This window comes from Myripristis murdjan, chromosome 11, assembly GCF_902150065.1.
Source record: "Myripristis murdjan chromosome 11, fMyrMur1.1, whole genome shotgun sequence".
NCBI classification, from domain to species: Eukaryota; Metazoa; Chordata; class Actinopteri; order Holocentriformes; family Holocentridae; genus Myripristis; species Myripristis murdjan.
In genome coordinates this window covers 30,817,382-30,835,203 of record NC_043990.1, presented here as the reverse complement: position 1 = coordinate 30,835,203, position 17,822 = coordinate 30,817,382, and the positions used below count along the sequence as shown (strand labels likewise).

Genomic DNA, 17,822 nt, shown 5'->3' with positions numbered 1-17,822 from the left:
TTTGTGCATGGGGTTGAATTAAACAGGAGCCCTAATGTCGGCCTAATTCTCTCTTTCCTTCTCCGGGGAGCAGCGCTCTCCCCAGGACAGAACAAAGGTGGACACGATGCGAGTGAGGAAGGTTAGCATGGCTCTTCCGTTGGTGTTCCTTGCTCAAACATGAGGACCGACTCACCATTTTCATCTTTGCATCACTTGCACATCACCAGAAACCTTTTAACAATTGCTTTGTATTGGGAAAAAAAGACACCAAGCATGTCAGTCTGTTTGCTTGTGGGTTGCTTTCTGATTGTTGTCTTTCTTTTAAGGCTTGTATATTTCTTCTTGACTATGCAAGAATGTGCTAAGGATTCAACTTTCTCAAAGACAGTGTTGGTTGCTGCTTCTCAAAATATACTACTATTTTCACAAGAATCAAAGACAATTGGCCAGATCCAGCAACATTCTCTTAAATATTTATCATTATATTTATTTTCTGTTATTTTTCTGTCAAGAAAAAAAAAGAACTCAGCTCCCCAAATGTTCTTAGTCAGTTAAATTTGCTCTTATCCAGGTGTGCTGAAAGATGAATCCCATAACTTAATAAGCTAATTAGCTTTATGAGTGGGTGTCAAAAAGACTAGATTTAACCAACAAGGTTAGGTTTATCACTGTGTTATTAAAAAAAAAAAACCTAGTGGAAAACAAATTATTTGGGGCCTAAATATATCAAATATGACTTTATGTTTGAAGTTTTTAGCTGTGACACACTAAACATTTGTCATGAGCATTTCTTATTAGCATAAATAATGTGCCCAGTTTTGGCATGCAGTTCCCTGAAGAGCAGTTTGTTGTACTGTGTGCAAAAGAATTGGACACGCCACCAAACAAGGCTTGTAGGAAGAAAATTAACTAATGCAGGGCTGGAATCTATGTAGAATTGAACTGAAAATTTAAAAAAAAAAAAAAAAAAAAAAAAAAAAATACTAAACACTAAACAACACTGTAACTGCTTCTTAATGTCTGTTGTCTACTGGATTTTTTTTTTTTTTTTTTTTGCTGTTATGTGACCTCCCAAACGTCTGCATTCAAACAGTGTTATTTTAATCTAATCCTTATAGTTACCCTAAAACCTAATACTGTCAGTACTGTCATAAAGAACTGATATTCATGTAATGCATTTTCATTTCCCTGCATTGGGTAGATAATTTGTGGACGATGACAGTGAGCATTTTTTTCTGATCTTGGTAAGAGTTCTCTGTGCCACTCATGAAAAAGTCTCTTACTCAACATAAAAGCAAAAATAAGAAAATATTGGTGAATCCCAGAAATCAGTGGGTACAGGCAAAACAAAAACAAATCAGATAACATTACATATAATTTGTTCCTTGCATCTGGCGCAGTGTATTTTTATTAACTACATTTGCATTTTTTAATTAACTTTTCCTCCATTCAGAGACAAAAGTGTATAAGTTGAAAATACCTGAGAATACTGCTTTTAAGTATTTTTTTTCTGATTAGAGTAATCGGTTCACAAATATTGAAGGGATTGGTTGAATTTACATCAGCTGTTGCAATTGCAAAATTCCTGAAAGGACTGTATGGTAAAAAGTAAAGCAGTGATACTCATCCTTCTGCACAGTCCACTGCACTGCAGCAGCAGCCTCTGCATGCACAGTTCTTAGTGTATGTGTATCTGCCTGGCTTCTCATACTGAAGGCTGCAATGTGATGCTTTCCTTCATTTTCTTTCTTTTTTTTTGGCTGAATTCCTCATCTCTCCTTCTCTGAGGTGGACATACTGGATTTTGCAACAATCTTCTGTCTTGCTGCAAACCCTTTGTTTTATGTCATTGCCAGTCTGCTCATATTCAGTAATGCTTACTGGATTCTATTGCAAGTTAACAGTAAAAGTAAAACATGAGAATGAATTTTGCATTATCTCCACATCTGAGACCAACCAGCTGTTCCCCTTTTTCTCATTTTCCACAGAAAAGAGCTAAGAAACTTGAGGGTGAAACTATTTATATCAGACATAGCAATTTAATGTTGGAGGTTTGTATCAAACTCAAATGTCATCTTACTTTTCAAATGTTGGCCCCCATATGTTTTGCTGTCAGCATGGACTTTATGTTGAATTTCTTTTTGCTTTGATACCTTTTCTTCTTTTTTTCTTCATTTCTTTCCTTGTTTTCAGCTAAACCCTAAAGGCTTGGCATGCACTATTTTCCTCTCTAATTCTAATGCAAGTAGCTTCACTTCTCTTTGATGTTGTCTGTAATTTCTTATTTTCATTTTACCAAATATATGACTGGGAGTCGTTTCTTGCTTAGTATCCTTCAAGGAAACCTTATAGTGCAACAGCTTGGGCTTCGCAGCTGCAGCAAACACATTCAACAATATACCTACAAACAGCAATTGCCGTGTTCAAGCACTCTGCAGGAAAGTGGAGAGGATTAGCTTTTGCATCATATGACACCTGTCATGAGTCTCAGAGTCAGTTATAAGTATTTGAAAATCTCAAATTTGACCATGATGTAGCAGCTCCACTTGTCTGGCATCCTGTTTAATATTGGAATTTTCAAATTCCTTTGATATCTTTTTATTCATGTGAAGTTTAATCAAAATCAGATGACCGGCTTATTAATTTTATACTTTGAGTTCATTTTCAAAAGTTGCATAATGCAAAAAAATCAAGATGGCTAACAGCAATGGTCCAAGAGGCAAATTGAGCATTAAGGAGCTGTTGTAAGGATACCATGCACAAGTCTCCCTGAAAATACAGCTTCCATGCCCAAGTTGATCATCTGTGTATTTCCTGCTTCATAATTAAGGCAGGGAATGCCAGAATGTTTTTTTTCTCCCAGTCAGATATTTCACAGTGATGTTAGTGATTGATCATGAACATGTAGCAGTTTCTAATGTCATTGTGTGGCCATCTGTTGCTGTCCTCATAATTACAGAAGACCTCCAGCTCCCTGGCATTTCATTCATTAACTCTAGATTTCTCACTCTTCCTTACAGTGTTGGTTCTGCACTGTAATTCTGTGACTGTTCATCTCCATTGTTTTCTATTCTGTACTATTTTCCATTCAGTGCATAAAGGAAAATTCCAGACGAAAACACTGTCAGAACTAATTAAATCTCTGGATATATGATTTGTATTGCATTTCTGATGCTGTTTTGTTGTTTGATGTGGTGCTTTTGTTATTCTGTAGCTAACTAGCCAAAAGTTAATCCACTTGATGTCACTGGTGGATATTCTCAGCACAGCGACAATGGTTTTAAATCTAAAACAGGTGTGTTAGCTGTGAGGTTTCAGTGTCTAAAAATGAAGCAAGGGCTTGTTGTATAATCACTAATTTGCAGCAGTGTTAAAGAAAGGTACTGGGAGAAATTCAGCATCGAAGGAGATTACACTCTGATTAAGTGCCACTGTAGCTGCTCTCTTTGTTCATTGCACTTGGGCAGCTGACCAACTCAACAACAGTATTATGCCCTAAAACAATGAAACTACACCTGAAAGAAAACATTACTTGCCAATCCCTGGTTTTAAACAGTGAATTTAGGGCTGGAGTGTTCCTTTAATCAACAGGGAATGTTATTTTTCCATTTTTAGAGTAAAGCCAATATAATGTCACTGCAGCAATAAATTAGTTGCTGTGAAATGGTCAGTAATCCAGCAGTCACCCACTATTAAACAAAGTACAAACCTTTTTTTCCTTTATATTATTTTTTCATCTTCATCTTGGGGATTGCATTGGCTTGCTGTTTAACTTTATTACAATTAATCATTAAAAAACTTGATTATTATCGATTGTTGTTGTTTTTATGTCTAATTTTGCTTGTGCTGCTGAGCTGATAAGAATAAATTCAGGATTAGAAGGATAGTTCCCATTGTTACTGAGTGCTGGATACTGGGTGGATGCTCTAAATGCTAACTGTTAGCCTCCTGCTATTGTGGTGGACTTTCCCCCAGCTATTTTTTTTTTTAAATAAAAAAAATATTTATATATATTTTTTAAATTTCCCCCCGCTATTTTTTTAAAAATGTCTTCTGATATACAGTATGTCAGAAGACAAAAATAACAACTTCCTCCAGAATACTAAAAGATAGCTGGAAAGTAATGTTGTAGCTTCACTTCTTCCACTCCTCTCTGTTCCACATGTTTCACATAGGCCTACCAGCACAAAGATCTTAGACGGTACAAGAACTAGTTCTACTGTTTATTTTTTGTTTTTGCTTTTTTGTTGTTGTTTTTATGTCATTTCTCATGTAGTTTCTAATTCACTTTAATGCCCTACTCTCCTTTCACTCTGCTTGCCTTTTTTCTATCTTCCTTTCCACATTACACTCTTTCTTTTCATCACCATTTTTCCTTCATTACTTTCATATTCTTCCTTCCAACTTTGTATTCTGTTTTTCTCTGTAATCTTCCTCTTGAAGGATCTGGATAAGACCCAGACTGAGATCATGCGTCACCACACGAGCATTAGTGAGCTGAAGAGAAGTTTCATGGAGTCAGTACCAGAGCCTCGCCCCAGCGAGTGGGACAAGCGTCTGTCCACCAACTCACCTTTCCGCACCGCCAGCATCAATGGCCAGCTGCAGCCAGCAGTGAGTAGGCCTACACTATCTTGGGAGGCGAATACATGCTGCTTTGGTATCAGTACTGCTGGTTTACACCACCTTGTTTTACCTAAGCTGATAAGTTCATCCACACCCATCTCCATGACAGGGGTCCATTGGAAACTGACTGTGTGCAAATAATGTTTAAATATAACAATCACTCTAGAAATTGAGACCATGGAAAAAATAGCTGTGAAGTCAAAATGGTTCAGGTCACCAATATCACAAATAAAAGGAATAGATGTGTTTTCAAATGTAGTTTGAAATGAAATAATCTATGTAGTAATCTGTCTTGAACTAGTCTCTAATCCAATCCATTCCAATGTGTAAATTTCCTCAGGCATACAGGGACAATGCACAATGATAAACATTTCCGTAAATATGCATTGGAATTAGCCAAAATGCAAGTTTTCATCTCCAATCCCTGCAATTACCACAATTGCCCTTCCTCAAAGAGCATTCAAGTTTTGAAGGTAGGCCATGCCTATACAGCCAAATGTTAAAATGTATTTAGCTTGCAGTGTTCCCCAAAAGAGTAATGCATCCTTCCACTCCTTTGTGCCTCTGGTTTTCCTGGTAGATATGTTTTTTTTAATCACATGCCTTTTAATCCCAGCATGCAAATGATGGGCAATCCCCCTGCTCTTATCACCAGCAGTCAGGTGCTGAAGTGAGACTTGTTGGATCAGAAGGGCTCTGGAGAATCAGAAATTCATATCGCTCTCTGCAACAAAGTCAAGACAAATTTAAAAAACAGTGTACCCTTTTGAGAATTCACTGGCTCTTTTAGCCCAACGCTTAACAAAGTTTTTACTGATTTTCTCTGACATTTCAATATTTTTAGATAAAATATGGTCATATGGTAGTTTTACAATTGAAAAAAAAAATACTGCAGACAAAAAGCAAACTATGAAGTTTACTGGCGGTTTACACGTGCTTTAAGGTTGTTGTAAATTTCTTCCACACATCCAAATTGGTTGGGCTCCTGAAAAGTTGGATGAAACTTACTTTTCATGTGTACATGTCAGTGCAAAGGAAATCCAAAAAAGGTGTTCATATGGTACTTGATAAATGTGGCCCACTGAGTTGGAACATTAACCAGCAAGCTAATTTAGCAAAATTTACGTGATGTAGATAGATATATTTTGATAGGTAGAGTTCAGCTTACTTCCATACACAGTCCAGGCTTTGGAGACAGATTCTTGGATTGGGGCCTATTCCAGCATTTGCCTTGGGTGAGAGGCAGTATGCATGTCACTGATTCTTGGGAATTTGGATAAAACAGGTTTTAATTTTGAAAAAAAAAAGTGAGTTAAATTCCAAAATCTGAAGGTATATCATTATAGGCCAAGGTCTTGGCTGTTCAGCAATGTACCGGTGCAACCGCCTCATTTTGCATTTTTTTCATAAAATAGGCGTTTTTCCAGTTATTAGGCTACTTTGTTTTTGTCAACACTGTTACCGTAATGTTTTTTTTTTTATTTGAAAAACATATTTTTGTATTAAAGAGACTATTACTTTAATAACTCAACAGCACCCAGGAAACATATTGTAAGCATATTCATTTAAAACCAATATAACTGCCTCTGACGGTGGTGACACTAATGTGACGGTGGTGACAGTGGCCTCATTACAACATACATTTCCAAAATTTATACCACTCAAGTCAATGGCTTCTTGCTCAACAACTTTATTTAACTATTTGGTACAAATAGTTAAATAAAGTGGGGGGGGTCACATTACACATTACACGCTCAAGCAGGATTGCCCCCGGTATGTACGTCATCACGTTTAAATACGACACACGCATGGCCCGACGTCATCATGAATCAATATAGGCCTAGTTCAAATACATTCATCATGTGTTCCTTTTAACTAAAAGACGTTTTTGTAGGCTACCTTGTAATCAGACATGGGATGTTTATTTACCTTAAGTTTCGGAGGTAACTTCCTTCTTCAGAAAGGTCCAGCTGACAGCCGGAGCAGCACCTGTCAGATCCGGTAGACCTGACCTGACCGGGTGGCCGCACACTGTGCGGTGCCAGCCGGCACCAGGTCTGCCGGATCTGACAGGTGCGCCGTGCACACAGACTGCTGTACTTTCATTATAAACCGACTTTTGTTTATATGCGGTTGCAGCAGCACAACGGACACAACACAGACAACATGGTTCATTATTGATTGCGCAACGCGGCGATTCGCTGGTAATCGCACTGCGCGCATTAAACGGTTTTGCGGAGGCAAGAGGAAAGTTGCATGATTTACACCGTATCCACGTTCGCGCTGCGTGCGTGACCGTGCATGTGCTCGTGCATGAACGCTTGGGCGCGGTACAAACTTTGTAATGTGAGTGGCCTCTAACTCATTCATTTCATTGGATAATATGCCGGTGGGGTGAGGGGAAGTCCCTGATTGATCGAAAAGATTCTTCTGATTGGCTGAGCCTCTTGTAAAAGTGGCCCAGCCGCCACCGCCTCTGCTCTGCAGGCATAACTTATCGATCACAAGTGGCTTTTCTCAGGCTCAATAGATAGATCACAGATAAACAGAACTATTTTTAGTCAAAAGGAAAAAAAGGCTCTTGATGAGCACTTCAGCGTGAGAAATTGGAGGTGTGGTGTGAGAGCGTGTGGAGCCAATCAAATGCGTGACTCTCACGGCCAATGCGTGAGAGTTGGCAGCTCTGTAGCATCCCTAGTCACCTCAGCGCGTCCAATAGGAGAGAATTGTGGAATCGGATAAAAATGGCAGATTTTGGCAGAACGGCAAAACAACAATAGAGGAAAGCATCACTGCAGCTGTCTCTCTGTGTGCAGAGCTGTGGGATACCAGACTACAGTCCTACCGATGTGCATGTGTGCGCCCTGCTCTACACACGCGTGCACGCTGCTCTACGCCAGTCTGCACCGTACCCAGTGCAGAGTGCGGCCCAAACCGCATGCTATGTGAAAGCGGCTTTACTATAAAGCTAGTGAGGCCACACCTGCTGCATGCACTGTGCATGCAGCACAGATCATTTCTAGAATCCTCCCCATAACAGCAGGACTGCTGAAGCCACACTACTGCTTTTGAGCACAGGGACTACATCTGGTCAAGTAGTATTTGATGATGTTACTGGGCTTAATATATTTACCTATGCTATTAAAGTTTAACTAGCAAAAATTAAATCAAAATGTGTTTATACAGTAGCTTGCCAGCTGGTAAATTATGCTACATTTAAGCTAGGTAACACCATCTCATTGACGATTTAAGAGGGCATCTTTTTCTGCCTTCTGCTAGCTGTTTTTTTTTTGGGGGGGGTTGCGATATGATGCTATCACAATATTTTACCTATGATAATATTTTGAGTATTTTTTATTTTGATAGAGAAATCAGGGGACAGTACATATTAATAGACACCTTCGTGTAAATATGTAGGATTGTAGCGAGCAGCTAATTTCCATCCTTTGTCCCTGGGCAGGTTGGTTATCATTGTAAAAACAAATAGGATATAGGATAGCAATACAGGCAATTCTGCAATATGTGATATATTGTTAGAGAATCAGCTATGACACTGTGTTCTTAACTTGAACTGTACACATATCCTTCACTTGGTCGTGGTGTTGGGTTTTATCCATGTCATTCCATTGTTTTGGCATTGGAGCATTGCAAATGTCAAGTCTGTCACCTTAGGTTGCTACAGGAAAGAATGAAACCACATACTTTGGTAATAAAACTATTTTCTTTTAATCTGGCTTGAATGGAAATGTAAGATTCATGTCATACATTACGAGTTATACAGGGGATTTTTGTCATTGAAGATGGTATTTGTGTATATACTGTACAAATGTGTGTGTGTGTGTGTGTGTGTGTGTGTGTGTGTGTGTGTGTGTGTGTGTAGGTCAGGATGCCCACAGTTGTACCTGAGCACAAAGTATTTGGTGGTGTGTCTGAGGTAAAGGTACTCTAATTTGGGGCTTTCTGGCACAGGCTGCAGTAAGAGAACACTATCTAGCGTTTCTTTATGATCTATATAAAGAACGGACTATTAGTGTGAATGGCAACTGAAGGCTATGGCTATGGCATGTTGGCTAAAAGAAGTAGCTCTTCAACTTCACTGGATTATGCTTGGCCGCAACCTTGGAGATGCCCTATCCCAAGCCTCACCCTTTAAACCCTAATCCCTGCCTCCTTACCAGTGCCTCTGCTCAATGAATGGCTCCTGCAAGCTTTGTTTTCTTGCTTGACCTTTCAATCAGTCGCATGGCTGGGTTCGTCCTGACAATGTATTCGCATGACTCTTGTTATAACCATGTCTGAATTGATCAGTGAAAGACTAAAAAGCAAAAAAACAGGAAAACAACCAGAAGACCAACAGTCACTAGCCAAAAGACTGACCCCCATTCGTCCCCTTCATGTCATTGTCTTACCCACTCATCCTACCCCTCACTGGTTGTCGTTATGTTTTTTTTTTTTTTTTGACATGTCCTTCCTCTATATTTCCCTCTCCCTCCCCATGACAACACTGTCCTCATCTTTCCCTTCACTTTTGAAGTCCTGCCCTGGCTCCCCCATCAAATCTCAGTTGACTCCATCTTCTTCTCCACCACCCTCTCCATTCCTTCCTCCACATTTGGAAATGGATATGGAAAGCCAGAGAGGATCTCAGTCTTCTGGTCACCCAGTGTTTTCCTTTGGCTCTCGTCCCTCCTCTACACATGTCTTTAAATCACAGTTTCTATCCCAGACTTGAGATCCAGCCCCTATCCACAAGTTCCTGCATAATAATCACATCCTTTCTTAGCACTTCAATAATGAGTCTATTGAATAAAGGCACATTTTCACTGTGCCCATAGAACAATTTTGGTAATTTGATATTATTACTGGTCTCTAGGAATTATGATTAAAGCCCAGATAAACAATTTTGGTAATTTGATATTATTAATGGTCTCTAAGATTTATGATGAAACATTTGATGAAAAACTAGAAACAACTGATTGCAACATCTTACATCAGTTTAAAAGACACAGCACATTTAGCAAAATTGTCAACTCGTCTCCGACTTGCCACAGTATTATGTGCTAAACACTTTGGCAAATATCACATCTCACTACATCCCACACATAGGCAGTATTATATTCTAGTACGGACTGACCCTGAAGTGACTTGAAAAACTGTGTAGCTCTTCCAGGAGTATTGCCATTGGAGATGGCAAGATGATTGACAGACAGATGGTCCAGAATAAACCAGTGAGGGTGGCATATTGTGGTCTTGCCAACCCATATCACATAGTTTCTATGGTGTTTCTTCTCCGCAATTGGCATTTGCACTGCCAAAACGGTTTGCACTAGCTAGTATTTTAGCTGCCAGAGAATGCCTTTCCAATCTCTGCCATGTAGCAGAAGTCCACAAAAACACAGTGGCCCCTTACTCTTGTTCCTCAGCTGCTCTTGCTGCTTCTCCTGTCTGTGGTGTGGGTCCCTATTTGTCACCTTGGAGTTCTCTTGATATTATAGCATATATTACTGGCTATGTTTCCATGCCAGAGTAACCCAGCTACTTGTTATACTCTGGAGGATGTCCTATTCAGGTAGAATATTTACTTGAATCTTGTCTACATTGAGTCTCTATTGCCATGAATGCAATAAGAGAATCTGTAATACAAGGGATAATGGGCCCATAATGCTGGGTGATTTGAAGAACTCAACTCAACAAGAACCAGTGGCTGACACCAGTGTTTTTTTGGGACATGGAGAGCTGAATTTTAATCGTGTCATTCATGTACTGGAGCCTCATTTTTATTACTGTGGGTAGATTTGACATTCACAAATATATCTATCTATCTATCTATCTATATCTATATATATAGATATATATATATATATATATCTATATATATCTATATAGATAGATAGATAGATATATATACATATATATATATAGATATAGATATAGATATAGATATTTAATCAGGAGAAAATATTCACCCATATTAAAATTAAGAGTAAATGTAAAATTAAAAGAGAAAATGGTGAACACAGATCCACATGACTCTGTAACCTTCTAGTGTGTGCTCGCCCTAGGAGCACCAGCTAATACTGGCAGCTCTGAGGTTGAGACATGTTTTACAAATAAATAAATAAATAGATAAATAAATAAACGATGTGATGTAAAGCTTGACACCACACAAAATATTACCCCCTTAACAAAAATCTTACTATGATATTACCAGAAAAGGTTGGTGATGCTTAGTGTTTGTTTTCCATGCAAAAGTCGGTATTAGTAGACTCTAAGCTTTATGTGAAAATATGTTGACCTGTGCATATGGGTGTTCTCTTATCAAGTTTGGGCATTATTAATCTCAACTGTGGTTGGAAAGTGGTGAACACATCTTTTCGAGGAATACTTCAACGTTTGGGTCGAATACTTTTTTTTCAACTTCCCCAGACTGAGACAAGATGTTTGATACCATTTTCACCTCTGTGCATCCAGTGGTTTAGTTCCTAGGGGTAACCCTTTGTGTTAGCTTAGCATAAAGACTTGAAGGCTATACAAGTCATTAGCCTGGCTCTGTCAAAATGAAAAAATAAACCTTACAGCAACTGCAAAGCTGTCTCACTAACACAGTGGATCATGTGGGTTTGAAATACATGTTGACGCTGACCCAAAACCTGGATACTGAGTAACTGGGTTAAGAAGAGAATTCTCTGTGCATGTAAACATAGTTACTGTCAGACTACACCACAGTCAGAGTTTGTTAAAAGCTGCAGGAGATTTCCTGCAAACCTCCTCCTTTCCCTCCCCAAACTATAACAGCCTGGAGAGCTTTGCCAATACTCTTGAACCCCCCTCCATGTGCCCGCTGTCCAACATCCCATTTCTCCATTTCCTCTTGTGTCATTCTACCTCCTTCGCCTGTCTGCTGGCCATTCCCCACTTGTCTGTTCATTGTTTTCTGTCTCTCTTGGTCTGACACTGCTGAGCACAGCGAGGGAGGCGACCTCTGTTCAGGCACAAGGTAAGAGTATGTAGTTTATCCCCAGCGCCAGGGGGACCACCACTCTGCAATCATGACTATCTGCTGGAAGAACATGAGGATGACAGTGAGGTTGAGTCGGAGGTGGAACAAGAGGAAGGACAAGCCTGTGGTCACACTGTAAGGGTGTCTATCGATGTGCCAGAGGAGGGCAGGAACATGGTTAACCCTTGTGAGCTAAACACTACCAAGCTTCACCAATCCCGGATCTCGTTCTTTCTGTCAGGCCTGCTAGTGATGGCCCTGACCATGCTGTGGCTTGCCTTCATATAAAAGGCAAAGACAAAATGGCTTGATTCCTGCAGATCTACTCCTACAAGGTGACCTTGACCATCTAGAGACTGCTTTATTCAAGTGCTGTTTCACCCCTCTACCTCTGAGTCATTCTATCTGGTCTTCATTCACAACCTTTGACCTTTAAACCCCCTCCCACACACACACACACACACACACATCTGTCCTATAAAGCTAAGATGGAGTGAAAATTATAAGGGATTGCTATTTTTTTTTTTTTTTTTTTTTTTTTTTTAACAATTTACTTATCTATTTATCTGTTAAAAAATAATCCCTTGTTCCATGAATAGACACACCATGTTCACACAGCGTGTGTCATGTCAGGGCATAAAATAATTCTTGTCCATATTAAATGACACGTTTGTTCACACAATCTGCATCGATCAAGTAATTGATGTTGATGCTTACTTGAACCTGGCATCAGAATATACAGTGTAAAGACAAAGGACATGTTATGACTGATCATTGAGATCTAATCTAATCCTGTGTGACTGTTGGTGTCAGTATTTTAAAGACAAAAGGAGGAAGTTAAGAGAAAGATTTCACCCTTGAAGAATCTACCAGGCATGTTTTGTTGTGTTGCTTTGTTGCTGTGTTGTTTTTCAGTGTAATTTTAAAGTCTTTTAAAGTCATTTGCTAATCATTTAAGGTTTGTTTTTGTGTAGGTTCCAATTTAGAGGCGGTCATTTGGTTTAACAGCCGTTTAACAGCCTGACTGTTCATCTATGAATGGCAGGGGAAGCACAAAACTTCATGTGACGCTTGCTGTCTGAACACAGTGTAATCACAGAGTCATTGCCATATATTCCATAGGGAAAAGCCAAGCAGTACTACTAATGAATGAATACTGCTTGCATTGTTATATATTTTCTCCCTTTTAAGAGTGCTAGTATTTTCTGCAGGACTGCATTCTGACACATCTCTGGTTAATCAATTGACTGAAGCTCTTCAGTAATGTTAAAATTTGTGTGCCACTGTGACTGGTATGTGTTAGTACCGTGTTAATGTTGGAGCAGGTGTTCACAGGGAAGACAATCAATCTATGTATTGTATAAATAAAGAATGCATGAGCTAGTAGCAGTGTTGGTAACACATTAGTTAGTAACATGTTACAGTATTTTTATTTATTTTTTTTATTTCTCCAGTAATGAGTACAGGAACAAATTAGGATCAAAAGAGTCATCTTTGTAAACAATCAAATTGAGCCTGTATTGTTAAAAAATAAACTCTAAGCCATTAGAGGATTAGAGGAGCATTGGACATCAAAGTGCTTATCTCAGTTGTTAAAAGTAAGAGAGAATGCAACTGACAATTTTAGGGGTATTATGCAAAAGCAACATATCAAGCTGTGTAAGTTATTACTGCTTCCAGTCGAGTAATTAAGTAAATACTATCACTTTTTGAAAAGAGTACCAGATTGAGTAATAGATCTCTTTGAGTTATGTACTATTAACTATCACCTTTCACTCATCTAACTTTAATGGCCTTAAATCGATGCTGTTGCACTTGTCACGACATGGTGTACTTGTTTACTTGACACTACTATTGGTTACGGGAAAAAAACAAAACAAAACAAAACAAAACCAAAAAAAACTGGTTGCTGAGCATTATGCTACTACTGGAGGTATTGTGCTTCCTTTGCTTGCATAACTACAATATGCAACTTTTCTTCTTGAGACAAGAACTGTGTGACCCTGCTATCCTTCCCATCCCAATGAACTCTCTATGTTGAAGCAACACAGTATATCCTGAGGTTGAGGCACACAGGGAGTTTTTTGTAACAAAGCAACGCTGATGATCACTGTTGGTCTTACTTGATATTTACCTCCGCCAGTGGAGTTGGATGGTGGATATGTTTTTGCCTTATTTGTCTGATTGCTTATTAGCAGGATATCTCAAAGTTATAAATGGAGTTGCACAAAAATTTGTGGAAGGGTTAGTTATCAGTCAAGAAAGACCAGATTAACTTTTCATGATGATTGGCCAACATGCAGAATTACAGTGGGCATGGCTTATCACAAAAAGTGTATAACTTGCCAAACATTCACATAACATGGCAAAACTTTGTGAAAAGCTTGGCCATGGGGCAAGGAAGAGTTCATTAACCTTTCATGCTGATTTGCCAAAAGGGAGTGTTGTGGTGGGTGTGGCCTATCATGAAAATGTGCAACAGAAATACTCCCTGAATCAACCACACATATATAGCTGTTTAATATTTGCATTGATTAAACAAAAACATTACCTTCAGTTAAAAGCATGAAAAGTATTGAAGAGGAATTGATACACTTTCAATTTAGGTAACTATGGGACATGGAAATGGCATATCCTGAACTGCATTGTGTTGGCAAACATGTTTTCTACGGTGTGCCATCTTTGTGTTGTTGTTCTTGTGTTCTTCATTATGCATTTGTTGGTGCATCACTGCAATTCCAAACAAAAGACTGTGAAGATGGATAAAGGTACTAGAAGTTTACATGCAAAATGTGAATGAATCGAATGGCCTTACTGAACCACCTTGTGTTTTTGGATGTATATTGTCTTTAGCTTTATTGCTGTCTTTTTTTAGACCTCCCTGCCTCATAGCTGCTAGCATTGGTGTAGATAGATATATTTACAGTGATGTTGAATGGCACACGTCCTGAGTCCCTGACAAATTAAAATCCGAAAGGACGCAGGAAACTCAACATTGATGCGTCCAGTGGATGCATCCTATGCTATAATGCTAACATCCTATAATGCTAACTCAGCACCTTATCTAGCCTTCACTGAAAGACAGTGGATTATTCAGTAAAGGGCGCTGATTCAAAACAGAGCTAAAGAACAGAGCTAGCAAGTTTTTATATCTACAGCGCACCAGGTTATGCTGGAGTTAAACTACAGGTGCACCCAAACATCCAGTTAAGTTTAAGCTTAAGCTGGCAAGTAAAGATTGTTTATTTTAATAATGTATTTGTTCAGTTATTTATTTATTTTGGACCCACTCAGTTTACCTGGGAACCACTCCAGTGACCAGCTGTGGGTCTCACTACACTGAAAACCCTTCAACATCACTGTATTTTTAGAGCATGTGCATTTGTCCCCACCCCACCCCCATAAAAACACAAAAGAAGTAGCATTTTATTTTGAAAAACATCTATAACGTTATAGACACAACAGTACTTTTTAGGAACATGTGTTGCTTACTGATTATTATATCGTGGAAATGCCAGTGTCAGGGATATTATTGAATCGCCCCCAACTGTGGCCTCATCCACCACCACAGATCCCAGCTATGAATATGATAACTTGAATTACTTTTAAATATAAAGTACATTTGTTAAATTTATTATTTGCTAACCACACTCCTGACCTCAAGACAAAGAAGTCTATTGATTTTGACCTCTCCTCTATAGCGCTGCCATCAGGCCAAACTTCCCAGTTGTGTATGTGATAATTTGAGTTATTTTAATTGAATCTTTTCAATTTTGCAGTGCATATTCATGAGTCCTACAGGGCTGTTCCTCTAGTCCCACCAACAGGTTGAATAATTTGTGAATTTGTTAATTGAATCTTTTCAAAGTTGCAGATTTCAGCGGCCACATGGCCTCTGAAATCCACAAATTGACCTCTAGCACCATCATCAAGCCAAGTTCAGGTTGTTTTGGGGAACACAGACTACAGGTGTTCACTGACATCATATTCATTCATTCCTTTATTTATTCAGGGAGGGCCAGTTGAGAGCAAGCTCTTTTTTCCAATGATGCCCTGATTACATAAATAACAATAACACAATATAAATCATACAAAATACCGGCACAGTAATGGTACAAGAGAAAGAACACATTAATGTGTACAACAGCATTGAGAAAACATAAAATCAATGAGAACTTGTTTAAAATTCATGAAAGGAATCAAGCTGCTTAATTGGAGACGAGTTTGCGTCACATTCCATTTTGATGGTGCGAAGTGTCTGAAAGCGATCTTTCCTATCTCTGTCCTAACATTAGGGACATTAAGAGCTAATGAATTACAGGCACGAGTGCTATAATTAAACTGCCTAGATGACAGCAAGCTAGTTAAGTAGACAGGAAGCTTGTTAAGCATGGCCTTATAAATAAACAGAATACAGTGAGTCTCTCTTCTCAGAGCCAAAGAAGTCCAACCCATATGTTCATAGAGCATGCAGTGGTGGGTGCTAAATTCATCACCAGTTATGAACCTAATGGCAGAGTGATAGTCCAGAGGAGTCTTTAAAAAAGTTCTGCAACATGTGATTTGAAGGATAGTTTGTCATCAATTCAGATGCCAAGATATTTAAAACAAGAAACTCTATCCAAATTGAACCCATCAACAGTGGTGATAGTGTTGTCATAGCCATCAGAAGAGTTTTTTTTTTTTTTTTTTTTTTTAAATCATGTATTTGGATTTGCCAGGATTTAAAACCAATCTAAGATTAGAAAGATAACTTTGTAAAATGCTAAAATCAGATTGTAGCTTTTGAAGAGCTAGATTAACGGACGGGACAAATGAATAGATGACAGAATCATCTGCATACAGTGGAATTAAACTGTGTTTAAAACCAAGATTAAGATCACTGATATAAATAGAGAATAAAAGAGGTCCAAGGACAGATCCTTGCGGTACCCCTCTGCCAATAGGTAGGAAATTTGATGAGCAACCATCTGCCAACACAGCTTGAGATCTTTCAGATAAATAGTTTTCAACCCATTTACAAGACATACTATTGAATCTCATATCAGAAAAAAATATCTAATTATACTGTAAAAAAAAAAAAAAAGTTACATATTGCAGCCCCTCCTTCACACACACACACACACACACACACACACACTACACACACAGAAACAAACATGCTTTTAGCAAAGATAAAAAGAGAGGGAGCTTAAGAAAACCAGTTTGAATTTCTTGTCCAAATTTATCTGTTCAAGTACAGCACATACAGTACTTAAAGGTTTGCATGTGCCGTTTGCGGTTAAATTGCTTCAGTTATTATTCAGTTATTTGGCAGAATGTTGTTGCACCACTAAGAAGCAGTTATATTATATTCATGAATTATATTTACTTGTTAAATTTTCATTGTACTGCATTGTGACTTATTTTCAAGGCTCAAACCCCCAGTTACTTTACCTTGAACCTTAAACCTAGGTGCAAAGTATGAAATGGTTGTGTTGTTATGTGCCAATCTATCTTTTTGCTGTCTTTTTTTATTGGTTACTGATACATTAGCCTGTGTGAGAACTCAAAACAGTTGTATCTGATTGATTTTATTATAGGTTTATACACAACACTGGTGCCCAGCCCATATAAATAAACTTAGAATGAATTATAAGTACAAGAGTACAAAAAATATGAAGAATTAGTAAAGTTACAAAATAAATAAATAATGAATCGATAAATTAATAATTAATAAAATACAATAGAAGCAAAAATAAATAATCTCCCCCACCCCCCACAAAAGCCTGCCCACAGGCTCCTGATTTTCAAAGGAATCATGCAATTTAGCTAAATTATACAGCTATAATAACAAATGTCTTATAAACCAACTTTCATACAAAGTTTTACAGAGTAAAAAACAAAAAAGTATAAAAAAAAAATTACAAAAAGAACCTGGATATGCTGCCACTGTTGATTATACAGCAGTGCTGCCTCCCAGGCTGTGGTGATGGATAGGACCAGGTGTAGGAAGTGCGGCTTTACAGACAATTTTCGGGGCAGCAAAGTACCATTAGTGGATATGGTGGAAATCTCTAGGGTTACGTTTGGAAAACTCTTGTGTTTAAGGCCTGAACATGACATTGCAACAAATGCACCTCACTGCTTAAAATGATCACAGCAAGACATATGTGCATTTATTTTTGCCAAGCTATTTACATGGCAAAGAATGGAAGTTCGAGTAACTGATGAA

General features: G+C 38.4%; 1 protein-coding gene across 4 annotated transcripts in view; it reads left to right on the top strand.

The window, feature by feature from the left end:
* Positions 1-17,822, top strand: part of epb41a (erythrocyte membrane protein band 4.1a) — a 121,148-nt gene that overhangs the window by 88,904 nt on the left and 14,422 nt on the right. For 2 of the 4 annotated variants that reach the window (XM_030063849.1, XM_030063848.1), the window contains one exon: positions 4,426-4,596. In XM_030063849.1, the coding sequence (XP_029919709.1) occupies positions 4,426-4,596 (171 nt within the window). Of the gene's footprint in view, positions 1-73; positions 122-2,175; positions 2,224-4,425; positions 4,597-17,822 lie in introns of all 4 variants that reach the window. The other 2 variants (XM_030063846.1, XM_030063847.1) reach the window with 2 other exon arrangements.